The 14,454-nt window shown below is 37.4% G+C and overlaps 1 protein-coding gene across 1 annotated transcript in view; it reads right to left on the minus strand.

Moving 5' to 3' along the window:
• Nucleotides 1-14,454, minus strand: part of bcl3 (BCL3 transcription coactivator) — a 35,062-nt gene that overhangs the window by 3,559 nt on the left and 17,049 nt on the right. The window contains exons 3-7 of the mRNA XM_057833151.1: nucleotides 12,519-12,627; nucleotides 4,518-4,719; nucleotides 4,337-4,425; nucleotides 4,129-4,206; nucleotides 967-1,134 (exon numbers count right to left, since the gene is read on the minus strand). Of these exons, the coding sequence (XP_057689134.1) occupies nucleotides 967-1,134; nucleotides 4,129-4,206; nucleotides 4,337-4,425; nucleotides 4,518-4,719; nucleotides 12,519-12,627 (646 nt within the window). The remainder of the gene's footprint in view (nucleotides 1-966; nucleotides 1,135-4,128; nucleotides 4,207-4,336; nucleotides 4,426-4,517; nucleotides 4,720-12,518; nucleotides 12,628-14,454) is intronic.

A 14,454-nucleotide genomic window follows, 5' to 3' on the forward strand; every position in this document is an offset into this window, starting at 1 on the left:
AGAACATTTCTGAATTGTTTTTTTAAACATTAAATATACAAACTTTGTTTCAAATAAGTATTATTTTCAGCAATTTTTATTTCAAGAAATCTGAAAAAACTTACTTACACTGGCCAATAATTATATTGTTTTTGTCCACAAGCACAGTCAAACTCAACAAAAAAATGAAAGCTCCTTTGGGCTGCTATAAGACCACATAAGTAAAATAAAAATGAAAACTGGGGAGCAGGGTGTAAACATTGGTTCCCTGCATTTCTTACTGCTGAGCAGAGTTGACTATATTTCTCACAGTTTAAATATCATTAACATAGTGGAAAACACATACAGGAGGACACTTCTACTGTACCTAAGCAGCTTCCTACTCAGGTTAGCAAGTTCACAGTTTATCATAATGGTAATGCCAATTCTATTACTTCCACTAAAAATGGGTAAAAGTAAGTCTGAACATAGTGAAAATAATTCATTTAATAATGGTAGGGTCAATTCTATCGTTACAACATATGGGACGACAATCTAAATGACCTATATAAGTGAACACATTATATAATGAAAATAAGGTTGCTTAAAAGTTGGTGGGGACAATTTGAGCATCCTGAAAAGTTGGTAGTGTTTTGTCCCTACCGTCACTATGCAAACCTACGCCCTTGGGTCATCCCCATGTTTTTTACATAGTGTGTACATTTTTGTAAAATGTATGGAGGTTGAAAAAATTAACAAACCTGTTGTAATGAGTGGAAAGTAGGCTTTTGTTCTCAAATGTGGGAAGTACAAGTAAAACCTTATCAGCGATTTAATACTCAAATACAGATACCTCGTAAATCTATTCGAGGTCTGTAATAAAGTAGTCTTAGTTTTCCTTCTAAGTTGTACTCTTAGTCCTACTTAAATACTCATATTATTTCCCAGCACTGAAACCGTATAGGCCTACAAGACCTTGGCCAAGGCCTTTCGCGTAACAACACTTACCTTCTTGTTCTTGGCCAACATGACAGGCGTGTCGTTGTGGTAGTTCTTGACGCTGCTGTCGGCGCCGTTCTTCAGAAGCGCTCGCACCAAGTCTGCCTGGCCCCGAGCGCAGGCACTATGCAGGGCTGTGTTGCCGCTGTAAGACGGCCTGTTAACATCACAGCCACTCTGCATCAAGGGAACATGAAGACATGTAAGTGCAATAAAACATATAGTTTTTTGTAAGATGTCTGGTGTTTTGAATAATGGCAGGTGGTGGGAGTACAATGTATCCCCAAAATAAACGGAATTTTAGTGTAATCAGTAGCTGGAAACGTATTTTGGATGTAGGACTTTATGACGTAACCCAGGCAAGAAAGTGCCATACCGATAATTGGATTTGATTTATAAGCAACATTTTTTGTCATTTTATTCAATAAATATTAGTTGTAAACTCCTCCAAATGATGCTGTCGTGTATGGGCCACGCAGACAAATCATTACAGCCCAAATGGCTATGACTTAAATAACATGACTGCTGGAAAAATACACAATTTGGTCTGGGTGGGTCACTTATTCGCTGCATTATGCAAGCTGCATAGGTACTTTGTCAATATCGCTAAGCAACGCACCAGATTTTTTAATATTTTGATTGATTTGGGTCCCTTTTTCTGTAGCATTCAATTACACAAAATCTGAAGTTGTTTTTTTTGTCAAGCAATAGGGACCTGTTAGTTCCTGTGGTGGTGGTGGTGATGATTTTTTTTCTGATTTTTGCGCCTTTTGTGGAGCAATTTATTAAAAAATATAAACTAGTTCTTCCTAAGGTCAAGCTGCACCTTTCCACCATTTTTGATGACCATGCGATTCATAGTCTCCAACTATGGACAGACAGAAATATTCTGGTGATTTATATTAGGCTCGAGCGTTTACGTCACAAGAGCACGGGATCGTGCGAGATTTGCGACAACGTAGCCATTGCGGAAGCACGTCTGCATCACGGGACATTTAAACTTAACGGCAAATAATTGAACTACGAGTGCCAAAGATGGAAAAATGTAGGGAAAACTTGCTAGTTCGATACAGAGACAAACTTGTTACCATGGCGAAGGACAGATATGTGAGCAATTTTACGGATGTGAACAATGTTGACCCTCACGAGCAAGCCGAACACAAATGGAATAAAGATGTCGACAAGCTTCCACCACTACGCGAAATGGACATCATGCTGTATTTAGTGTTTGGTGTATGTTACTACACTCATCAGCAATTCCGAATCTACAAATCGCTACAAAGCTACGAACAGTTTTGCTGCGGATGGGTGCAGGATCTGCACATTTTGACCATGGCAAACGGCAACACCATCTTTCTAGCAAAGGTAGGCATTGTGTGTTTAGTCTGTGACCACGGATGTACAAATTTTTTGTAGCAGAAAATGTAGCCTGTGTACAAATTCATTGCCACTCTCTCACGTCAAAATATTACAGGTTTTTCATTTAGCAACGACAGGAATTATGTCTTATGAAGACAATGCACATGTATGCATGCTAGTTGTTTGGCTGTAGCTATAGCTAACAACAGGCCGACTTAGGGCGTAAAGTTACTTGAAATTTGCGTAAACAAACGAAATTAACTTACCGGAGTGGAAGTGCATAGAGCAAACTCAGTGTGTAACTGGAGAATCAAACGTTATGCCCTTCCTTCTGTTCGAGGCCACCCATGACATTCTTCGACGTTTGGTAAGTTCAGATATGACCTTTCCCTCACCTTTTCTCCATGTAGGGATCCGGAAGAAACTCAGTGGTGTTCCGTCGAGCTGCACATTCTCCTTTCTATTCGATCGGTTGTTGCAATTCTTTACCGCACAATAATTTCCAACCATTTTTAAAGAGCGACCTGTGTTGAAATGCCTAACTGTTTATGTTTCTCGCTTCCACAATGGCGATAGCGTCGGAAACCTCGCGAGTGCCACGTCATTCGCTCGAGCCTAATACTGTGATGATGAATGAAATTATATCAGATACGCAAAATATTTTCCCTATGATTATTATCATCATATTATCACCATTGTATTGTTAAATTATGTTGTTTTTTTATTTTATTTTGTTAAATTGTCACATGGTGGTTGGAAGACGTCTGAAATGCACCGCCTCCAGCTGTGTTGTATCTACTTCTTATAATATTCATACATATTAAGGCTGAAACAACTAATTGATTAAATCGATTAATAAATTAGTTGCCAACAAATTTGATAATTGATTTTTGCCAAGCTATTAGCAGTCCCGTTTGGGTCCTTGTTTGAGTGTAATGTGAGGCTGCGCGCACGACCAGTGATTAGTGCAAAAGAGAGAGAGAGAGTTCACTACTACACTCAGGTTTAGTTGCTGAATCAATAATATTTACACGCAAGGGTGTAGGTTTGGTCTCAACATTGGTAGGGACTCTATAACAGCATAACCTGCATGTACACTTTTTGCTGGGGATGGGACATTAATAAAAAGATAATTGAACAGAAGTCAGGGCGACAATTCTAGCTAATCTGAACCTAATTGTGAACCTAAAATGTGTTGAAATTGGATTTAGATTGTATTTATAAACAACTGTTTGATAAAGAAAACTGACTCATTACAGTGTGCCTCCTCCTTATTCGATTTTGTTGTTTAATTTTTTTTTTTTTTTTTTTTTTAAAGAAAAACATTGACACATTTATATCAGTGCTTAGCCCACAGGATTTTTTTAAAACTTTTTTTTAAACTTTTTAAAATTTGAATGAACAGGAATTTTGTCTGATTTGTGTACTAATTCTTTTTATGTCTTGCACTCAGAACCATTATTAAAAATGTTAACAAGTTTTATGTACTTAAAATAGTACAGTTGTAGACTGTAGTTAGGTAGGAAGCTGTTACAAAATATTATTTTTGAATTAAAAAAAAGTCATTCATTTTGTCTTCATTGTTATTTACAACATGCCGAAAACAACTTCTTGTTAAACTGGGAAGGTAATCTAAAAAAGTGACATTTCTCCAATTAATTGTTTAATTAATCCCTCGAATAATCAATTTTAGAAAAACAATCGTTAGTTGCAGTCATAATACATATTCTACAAAATGTGATTTACAACAAAGAAGCAGGTCAGTTTTTCTCTTGGATCATGGTCACAAGCATTCTCACGCCATCTGTCTACCTCAATGAGGAAGTGGACCATCTCTGCATTGTTGCTCTCCACCGCAAGAATGAGGGGACTCTGGCCACTCTTGATGTCCTATTAAATGAAATGTGAGGGTGGGTAATGGAATCACATGAACATACGATGGGAAAAGTAATCCATTTAAAGCAAGCAGGATGCATGTGAAAATGTGTAATGAGTCAATGAATGAAACGAAGGGACTCACCATGGTGTTGATATCAGCCCCCGCTCCCAGCAGCATGCTGACTAAATTTATGTGAGCATGTAACACAGCCAAATGGAGAGGGCTCAAACCTGGGTTGGCAGTTCAAACATGATACGGACATGATTTGGACTCATAATGTAAACAGTCGTCATTAAAGCCGTTGTTAAAAGTGTAGCCTTACCTTGAAAGTTCTTCATGTCCAGGCAGACAGCAGAAGAGGGCAACGAAAGCACTGCAGAAAGACACTCTGGGTGGTTGTATTCGCAGCACAGGTGCAGAGCCGTCTGGCCGTTACGGTCCAAAGCAGAGGGGTCCGAGCCAGCCCTCAGCAAGGCCTCCACAATGCTTATTTGCTGTGTGATCACCGCCAGGTGAAGGGGAGTCTGTTCGATTAGCGGCCATGAAAAAAAAAAAATAAATCAAAATTGAATTGGAAGGTGAATTTATCTTCAATCAATTGTAGTCATTGTATGTTTGACATTTACAACACAGGGTTGGTAACAAAACAATAATGCAGAGCCAACGCCTACTCATCATGCCTATTTACTTCCAAAAAGCAAAGTAAGAGTGAGTCATCATTTTTACATATTTATAAAATTATTGGCCAAATTTGAACATAAAAATGAGAATTTCTAGATATGAAAAAATATAGTTCATAATGATGATACTTTCTCACTGCACAAATGTCAGGAACCAGTGGCATAGACAAACATTACACCGGATGAGTCAACGAGTGCTTAAGCAATACGGTATATTCCAGATTGCAAGGTCAACATTTATCATCATGGTGATAAATATGTCAACACTGCCCATCAGGGACACTTATGTTTAAATAAAGTGAGCATTCAGCGTAAAGGGAAGTGGACTTTCAGCTCAAGCTGTGACAGGTTGCACAATAAAAAACAGGTTAAGTTTCACTTTTGCTCTTTAGATGAAATTATGGAGAGGGGATGGCTCAATTCTTGTTCGGTCTGAGTGTCAGTTTATGACATATGCTGTATGTAATGCATGTTTATGAAGGGGGGGGGTGCATGTGTGTGTGTGTCTGTTGATGAGTCACAAGATTCAGGGAAACTGATGAACAATGGCGTAAATGGATGAAGTCCATGAAGACTTTTAACTTGATTGTTTTACTGGAAACTCTTGGGAAAAGCCCATCCCTCACTGTGAAAACTCTAGTCAGTTATGTTTAACTCCTTGGATGCCACTGTCCAATATATTTGGAACTGGGAGAGGCTGGTAGCGAAAGAACCCTGCCAGCCCTCCCATTTATCACTGTCAATGGCACACAAATATGGCCAATTGATTGTGTGGCTTCCCATTATTTAGACCTGCAAAGGAGAACTTTCTTTAAAAAGCCTCAAGGGTGACAAAAACAAAATCTGACATTGATAAAAGGAAGCTTGCATGCAAGTATATCAACAGCATAAACAAGGAAGCGCAGGAAGGCAGGGGAAAATCCCTCATCTTCTTCCTACATACTCTGACATTCCTTGGAGATGAGTGTGGACTGTGAAAAGCAGATCGAGGCCTTTAAGCCATGCCAAACAGACAACTGCAAAGAGCCCTTGATTTCCTGCTTGCACACAAATAAACTTTTTGGAAGGACTGATAGCATCAGGCAGTTTATGACACCAGTGGTCAAAAAAGCAGTTACTAAGTGGTAGAGTGTCTATGAGAGCACAACGAGAGAGAGAGAGGAAAAAGAGAGAGAGAAAGCACCACACAAGAAGGGAAAGTCCCCTCGAACCACCCTGTAAACCTCAGGTATGTTACGAAACAGCCTCAAGCAAGACAAAGTTCTGCAAGGGTTGGGTCACGTGACTTCTTGGAACGTCAGTATCCAAGTGCATAGAAATACACACGCTGTAAAAGATAAAACTTCCTATTAGCCATGCGAACTAATGATTTTAGGTAAATATAACTTAAAATCTTCATTTCTCTCAAGTAACTTTATGTTACTCAGCGTTTTAGCAACTAGTTTTTTCAAGTTAAGATTGGGAACTTGATTAACTGATTTGAATGAACTTGCATGATAAAGTAATGTGGGCCATACTTAAACGGCTGCATAAACTGCACTTGAAATGAAAATTTGTGTGAAATTGTTGCAACTTCACTCATGAGTCCTGATGCATTCAAAAAAAGCCCTGGTAATTGAAGGACCAGTCAAGGTATTTGGCTCAGATGTCTGTGTGCCTCATCTAGTGCTGTGGATTCGATCCCCAGTTGGAGAAAATTACGACCGCTGAAGACATATTTACTTAAACTGAGGTCCTATTTACCTACAACATTGAGTTCAAACTACTTAAATTGAAGTCATATTTACTTGAATGATTTTTTTACCTAAATGGTTTTTATTACATTCATATATAGGGGTCTCAAACTTAAAGCCCAGGAGCCAATTGCTGCACACGAGACACTATTTTGCGGTCTCCATTTGACATCCACTTATAGTATTACTGTTGCCCGCACATATTTGTGCAATATATATTTATAATGTTAGGTAAAATGAAAGAATCAATTGGAAGACCAATTTTAGACAATAAATAAATAAATCAATTAATTAAATAGTATTAAATATATATATGTATTTTTTAAAGCAAACTTTAAAAAAATCAAGAATAATAAATATATTTATATATATATAAATAAAATAAATTAATTGAATTTTAAAAATAGATTAAAAGGAAATTGTAATAAAATCGGGTGGGGGGGTAAAAGAAAAAAATTCAAATGAGTGCTGCCCATGTGTATTTTGGTCTGGAATATTATTATTTTTTGCTTTATTTTGTTTTATAAATCTATTGTGACCTCACATAGCTTAACTCGTTTTCTGGCCCCTTCCAGTTAAAATGGGTTGAACGTCTATTGCTGTCAATAGGTGTTTTCAATATCGATTCCCCTCTTTTACTAACGACAACAACACATACTCTGTGAGCTAGGCTGGCAATGAATGAGTTGAGCTAATGATATATTTTGAATAAATGTCCACTCTACTGACCACTGTTCTTGAAAGGGTTCATTTGAGTTTTGCACAGGCCCGTGCCGCCCATAAGGGGATTTAGGCAACCGCCTAAGGGCGCACCAGCGTCCAAAAAGGCGTCAAGAAAAATATTCAAATAATATTTGATGATAGCAGTATTCAAAAAATTATACAAAACAACAAAACAAAAGAACAACAAAACAGTTCATAATAAGTCTTTAAATAATAATGAAATCATTTTTCTAGTGTGCCTTCTGCCCGTTTCACTTTTTCCTGTCATGCGATAATTTCACCACAGACCCTAGTCTCACTCACCACCCAGCAGACAAGCGGGCGACCTGAAGGTGCTATTTTTAGCCTCCGCAATTGAACGGCGTTACGGTGACAAGTCAACTTCATGAAAGGACAAAAGCCCTCAGGGTCAGAAGAAAAAGAAAGAAGACAGCAAAGACGTGAAGTAAAACAGAGGTTTGTTGTGATGATTTTTTTCAACAGCATAAAGCATAAGCACGTAGACTTAGCAACTGCAAGCTAGCGGTTATTTACATAGAGATTATATGACTTATTGCTAAAGCAAAATTATACTGTATCATTAGCCAGGCTGTTGTTTTAGAAATATTTTCAGTATTCAGCCAGCTGTGGATTAGTTTTAGTTAAATTTACCCCCCCTCCGATTTTAGAGAAATTTGGACAAAGTGTATGGGAGACTAAATTTGTCTTGCTTATTTCCATGTGATGTGAACTACTTTTACTTTGTGATAAATAGTGCTTTTCAAATAAATTTGCCTTGCCTAAAAGTGCCAAGGTTAATTAAATAAATACACCATTAATAAGGAATAAATAATTTCAAAGTTCTGTGGTATGGGGGACTAAAAGTGCCACGGATTTAAATGCAAACATTTGTTATCAAATGTGTCATTAATTCATTAAAATGGCGATCACGTTCATGTAAAAACATTCAATTTATTTATTTTTATTTTTTTGCTATCAAATATTATTTAATTCATTATTATTGGATAGTCCTGTGTAGTTGCCGTGCTTCAAGAATTTATTTTCTTTTTGGTCTACGCCCATCAAAGATAGTGGCCGGATCCAATTGACAGGTACAGTAGGCTGCAAGAATTTAGGCGCTATTATGGTTATGTCATGCTGGTTTCACAATCAACAGCTATTTGACTAATATAACGTAACATTCCACTTTCTTCTCTTTGTAGATGCTCTTCTGAAATATTTTCCTTCTACCTCTGTACATCCTTGGCCATCTTTTACAGCGAACTTATCCACATCCGCACCAAGTCCAAGCCCACTAAGTCCAGGAAAGAAGTGCACCTTCCAAAACAACTGTCATATGAAAGTGCAATAGATGCTTTTGCATCAGTGAAGCCAAGGTGAGTAAGGTTATAGGTCAAGGTGAAAAAAAAAGTTTCATTTTAAAGTGTTCTGTGTGTCTTTATATAGGTTTGTGTGGGTGGGTGTTAATCATATTGTAATAACAATTCTAATTAATTTAATGCATTTGTTTTTGAAGTGTTATTTATTGGTGCTTTTGAATAGTTATTACAGCACTTTTCTTTTAATTTATGCACTTGTTCGTTGTCTTTTTTATATAATACATTACAAAGAGATAATGTGCTTTTTCAGTGTGAGTGTTTAAATATATGTGGTGAAAATGGGGAAGGGTGCCAAATTGGCCAGGAACGGCCCTGGTTTTGCATATCTTGAAAAAGTCAGTAAAATGTTTCGACTTGAAATTTCAAGTTCATCCAATTCTTTCTTTACAGTACAAATGCTTCGTATGCACATTTTTGTAAAAAGAAAAAAAAGACAAAAGAAGCACTTTTTCTTTTGTTTTCCTTTTACGCTTGATTGGCATACAGAAGTTCATGTAGGAGTTGAAAATTTGGGAGTAAACTAGTTTGAATTTCAGGGACCTCTGGAAATGGCCAAAATGACACAAAATGGTCACTTCAAACCAAAAGGCAGCCTTCTTTGGTCTTTTGGGCATGGCGATTTTTTTGAGTTACTCATCAGAGATATCTACCAAGTTGCAGGTTTCATTCTTAAGTTTATGATAATAAGTATATGTGTACGTCAGACATCTATCACTTTTGTTGTCCATTAAGGAAACCAACCATGATTGCTTAGCAGTCAGTGTCAGTGACGGTGTAAATGTGAGTGTGAATGAATGTCCGTCTCTGTATGTGCCTTATAACTGACTGGTCACTTGTTCAGGGCGTTTCTTCACCCCAAATCAAGCAGTGTTGAAAATGGATGGATTGTTCAGGGGTGTAAGAAATTTGGTTAATTGGCAAAAGAGACATAAGTAAAGATACAAGACGTTTTTGGAGGAGCTGTTGCGTGCAGAGAGGCACAGTGGCAAGGGTGTGAGAAAAAAATGTTTGTTTTGCTGGAGAGGAGCAGACAGGATATCACAATAGCTTGAAGCGGTGAGAAAAAGACAGCACTGGTGTTATTTCTGTTAAGTGGGACACCTCGGTGAGGTGAATCCCCCCACAGTGTGACGTTCTGCATACCACAGGTGACTTCAAAACCCTTGTTAATAATTCGTTTTCTTAAGAGCAATTTGTACAAGTTGATCATAAAGGCATGTGCAATTGCCGGAGCAGAAGACTGTCTGCAATGAACAAACTGCTTGAGCATTTCTTTGATATCTGATAATGAGGAGAAGGGCCATGTCCCACTATGGTCTGTTCTCACGAGTAAGACAAAGATATTAAGAAATTGTCTTACTGAATGAGTGATTTTTTATCAAAAAAGTCTGAAAACTATGAAAAATCTGTTTGAAAAAAAACAAAAAAACAATAATAATCAGCTGCTGCTGTGTGGAAAACAGGGAAAACCCCATCATGTCTATTTATTAACAGAACGTCTGGGATTCTCTGCAGCCTGTAAATAAATTGTTTCATCCTTCCTGGTGTACACAAGACATTCTTTGTTCCTAGCCGATGCTGAAAGGCCGGTTTTGATTCGGCAGCATTACTTTTGTAATTCGTAGTAAGAAATCTATGGCACTCTTAAATTAACAGTATGGATGCAGAAATTGCATTTTTGTAAATGGCTCACTGAAAAGCACTTTTTTTGCTCTTTTTGAACAAGTGTATTCCTCAAGTTCTTAAATACAGTGGCTCGAAAAAGTATCTGAACCTTTAGGAATTTCTCACATTTCTGCCCTGCCCACTATAAAGTACACACCTGGTAAGAAATGTCTTGATGAGAAGCATTGTCTGATTTGCATCATGGCTCGGTCAAAAGAGCAGAGAAATGTCTTGAGAAGCATTGTCTGATTTGCATCATGGCTCGGTCAAAAGAGCAGTCTGAAGACCTGCGATCAAGAATTGTTGATTTGCATAAAGCTGGGAAAGGATTAAAAACCATCTCTAAACGTCTGGATCTTCATCAATCGACAGTCATAGAAGTTGTCTACAAATGGAGAGAATTTGACACTGTTGCTTTTTTCCCAAGAAGTCGCCGTCCACCAAAGAGGATGGCAAGAGTTTAGCGCAGAATACTCAGAGAGGTTAAAAAAAGAACCCTAGAGTGTCTGCTATAGACTTACAGAAATCACTGGGACAGTCCAATATCCCTGTGCACACATTTACTATATGTAAAACTATCCCCAAGGATGGTGTTCATGGGAGAACTCCACGGAGGAAGCCACTGCTGTCTAAAAAAAAACACCAACATTGTTGCTCGTTTGATGTTCGTAAAAAGGCACTTGGACACTCCACAGAAGTTTTGGCAAAACATTTTGTGGACTGATGAAACCAAAGTTGAATTATTTGTGAGTAACACACGACGTCATGAGTGGTGGAAAAATGAAACAGCTCACCAACATGAACACCTCATCCCCACCGTGAAGCATGGTTAAGGGAACATCATGATTTGGAGCTGTTTTGCTGCCTCAGGGCCTGGACAACTCGCAATAATTAATGGAAGAATGAATTCAAAACTTTATCAGGATGTTTTGCAGGAAAACCTGAGGCCGTCTGTCAGACAGTTGAAGTTAAAAAGAGGATGGATGCTGCAACAAGACAATGATCCAAAACACAGATGTAAATCAACTTCAGAATGGTTTCAGAAGAACAAAATACACGTTCTGGAGTGGCCAAGTCAAAATCCAGACTTGAACCTCATTGAGATGCTGTGGCATGACCTAAAGACAACGATTCATGCCAGACATCCCAGGAATCTGAATGGTTCACTTATTTTCCCCTCCTTCTGTCATTGTTTGCATACTACCCTCATTAAAAGATGAAAACCTATAAATGTTTAGGTGGTTTTAGTTAAGAAGACACTGTTTTTTCATCTGTGTGATTTTGACAAACATCAGATCACATTTGAAGGTTATTTTATGCAGAAATGTGAGAAGTTCCAAAAGGTTCAGATACTTTTTCATAATACTGTACTACCCAAGTGATGTAATTTTGTGTTAGAGTACCACATATTTTAGGCCCTCACTTATTTGTTAGGCTTTTACCCAAAAGAGGCAATTGAATTCTCATACATCAGGTTTACTTGGTTGGATTTCTTATTTTGACAATTTTTGATAAGATTTATTTGGAATGTTTTTATTTTTATAACAATGACACTTCAATTAGTAGAAAAGTCAAACCTTTACCGCATTTTCCTGCAAAGTGTTATTTGTTTATCTATTTTTTAATTTATTTTTAAACTGCACTGTTATTACATTTTTAAAGTTATTTGTGCTCTTATTAATTGATACAAGAGGTGGAAGGCATTTTGTAATTAAAAAAACAAACCTGATATTGAGAGCTGGGACTTGGAGCGTATTGATGGAAAAACATTAACAACACGGGACCGTAATTACAATTCTTGGCAGCAAGCTTGTCACATGGCTTGTGGTGAGTACAGGGGTTTTGAAAAAAATAAAAGGTGAACTCCACTGATTAATCACGAGCCAAGAGAAAATGTGTGCGTAAATACACAAAGCTAGCAGTTACCTCTACTACTTCCTCTTTTATTCTTATCCATGTTTGTTTCATTTGCAGGGCGAGGCATGGGAATGTGGTTTATCTGCCATTTGGACACAAGTTGCATCATGTTGCTCCATTGGATGTTTTGATCAAGTCTACCAGTCATTCAAATCCACATTCAATGTGAAGTTACATTAACAATGTGTGCAAAAGCGGTCGGAATAGCGTGATGTGTTGTTTTCACCTGTCGGAGGTTGTTGAAGACATCGAGGCTTCTGCCTGCGTATTGCAGAAGATGGATGAGTTGACGCACCATGGCCAACTCCCCTTGCACCACCGCTATGTGCAGAGCTCTGTTATAAAGACCACAGTTAGGAACCCAAATTTAGCCATATAAAAAATGATGAGATGAAAAAAATATTAGAGATGTCCCGATCGATCGGCAGATCCGATCACGTCATTTTCAAAGTATCGGAATCGGCAAAAAAATATCGGCCATGCCTTTTTTTAATTTTTTTTTTTTTTTTTTATTAAATCGTTTCATAATTCTATTTAACGTTACAGACATAATATGTTTCACTCTTCCAGAGTCTTTAGTTTAGGCTTAAGGTAGGGTTATCAAATTTATCCTAATAACAGCAGTAATCAATTTTTTTTTTTTTTTAATGTATCACGTTTAAATATTTAACGCAATTAATGCATGCGCTGCACGACCCACTCACGCATTGTCACGCTCAATCTGTAATGGCGCCGTTTTACCTATATAGTGAGATAAAAGGCAGCATAAAATGAGTAGAGTGAATTTTGGCAGCCTTTGGAGCCTTTTTTTAATTGGCTAAAGCCTTACAATCCCTCTCCCTACGATTAGAAATATGGGAAGCAATGTGGGGAAGCAAGGTAGCAATTGATCGTTTTCTTAACACCTTATGTTATTTCCCAACGCAGAGAAGATATATCAATTGGTAGCACTACGCACAGTCATGGTTCCACTTCCCATCATGCATTTGGGCATGAGTACAGTATCATTTACTGAAAGCTCAACAAATACACAAGATGGCAATATTTAGTCACAATATACAAAGTCACAAGTCTTTCTATCCGTGGATCCCTCTCACAGAAAGAATGTTAATAATGTAAATGCCATCTTGAGGATTTATTGTCATAATAAACAAATACAGTACTTATGTACTGTATGTTGAATGTATATATTCGTCCGAGTTTTATTCATTTTTTTCTTAATGCATTGCCAAAATGTATATGATCGGGAAAAATTATCGAGAATGATTGGAATTGAATCGGGAGCAAAAAAAATGCAATCGGATCGAGAAATATCGGGGTCGGCAGATACTCAAACTAAAACGATCGGATCGGGAGCAAAAAAACATGATCGGAACAACCCTAGAAAAAATACTATCTGGCTAACCTAACTCAAATTCAATGTAACCTTTACATATTAGCATCAAGTTCTGAAAGGCCAAATTTGCAAAGGGTGTTTTAGCCATACACAGACCAATATGATTTTTGGCTTGATTCTAATCAGTAGTGAAACAGTCAGAGCCACGCTATCGGCAGGTTGCAACAGAGAGACCGGACAAGCCACACAAAGGCGTATAAGTGGACAACCTTGTAAATTCCCATGAATCAAACAGCTGTTTGAATTTTACCATTCAGTTCCTTGTTAGAGAACAGCAGATACTCTAAAGTTAAATTGCTGGACAATCAACAGTTCGACAAATGAAAGAATTAATGCTTATCGTTCATTTTAGGTTCGTTCTGACATGTCAGCCTAAACATTATGATTGCTTATTTTTTAGTGAGAAATTAATGAAAGAGTGTGAAAGAGCCGGAGGGGTGTGGCACTATGCTTCCATCCATCCAGTTTGACAACTCATTTCTTCACATTTTAAAGTATATTTATTAATGTGTTTGTTAACACTTTCTTGACAAAAGACATCTTTTCGTACTATCTGTTAAGAAAAATCATTCCTGTGGAAGTTAATGCAAGCTAATACTGGTTAAAAAACTAATTCAAAGTTTGTTTGTGTCAAAGCTTGTTTGCTACCATTTCTTTTTTTTCCATGTTTATCATTTAAAGTCTCAGTTATAAAAGACTGTATACCACGTTTGTGATAAAAGAAATATTTTCATGACTTATTTTCACATTATCTGTAAAGAAAATG

The sequence above is a fragment of the Corythoichthys intestinalis genome, chromosome 4 (assembly GCF_030265065.1).
Source record: "Corythoichthys intestinalis isolate RoL2023-P3 chromosome 4, ASM3026506v1, whole genome shotgun sequence".
Lineage (NCBI taxonomy): Eukaryota > Metazoa > Chordata > Actinopteri > Syngnathiformes > Syngnathidae > Corythoichthys > Corythoichthys intestinalis.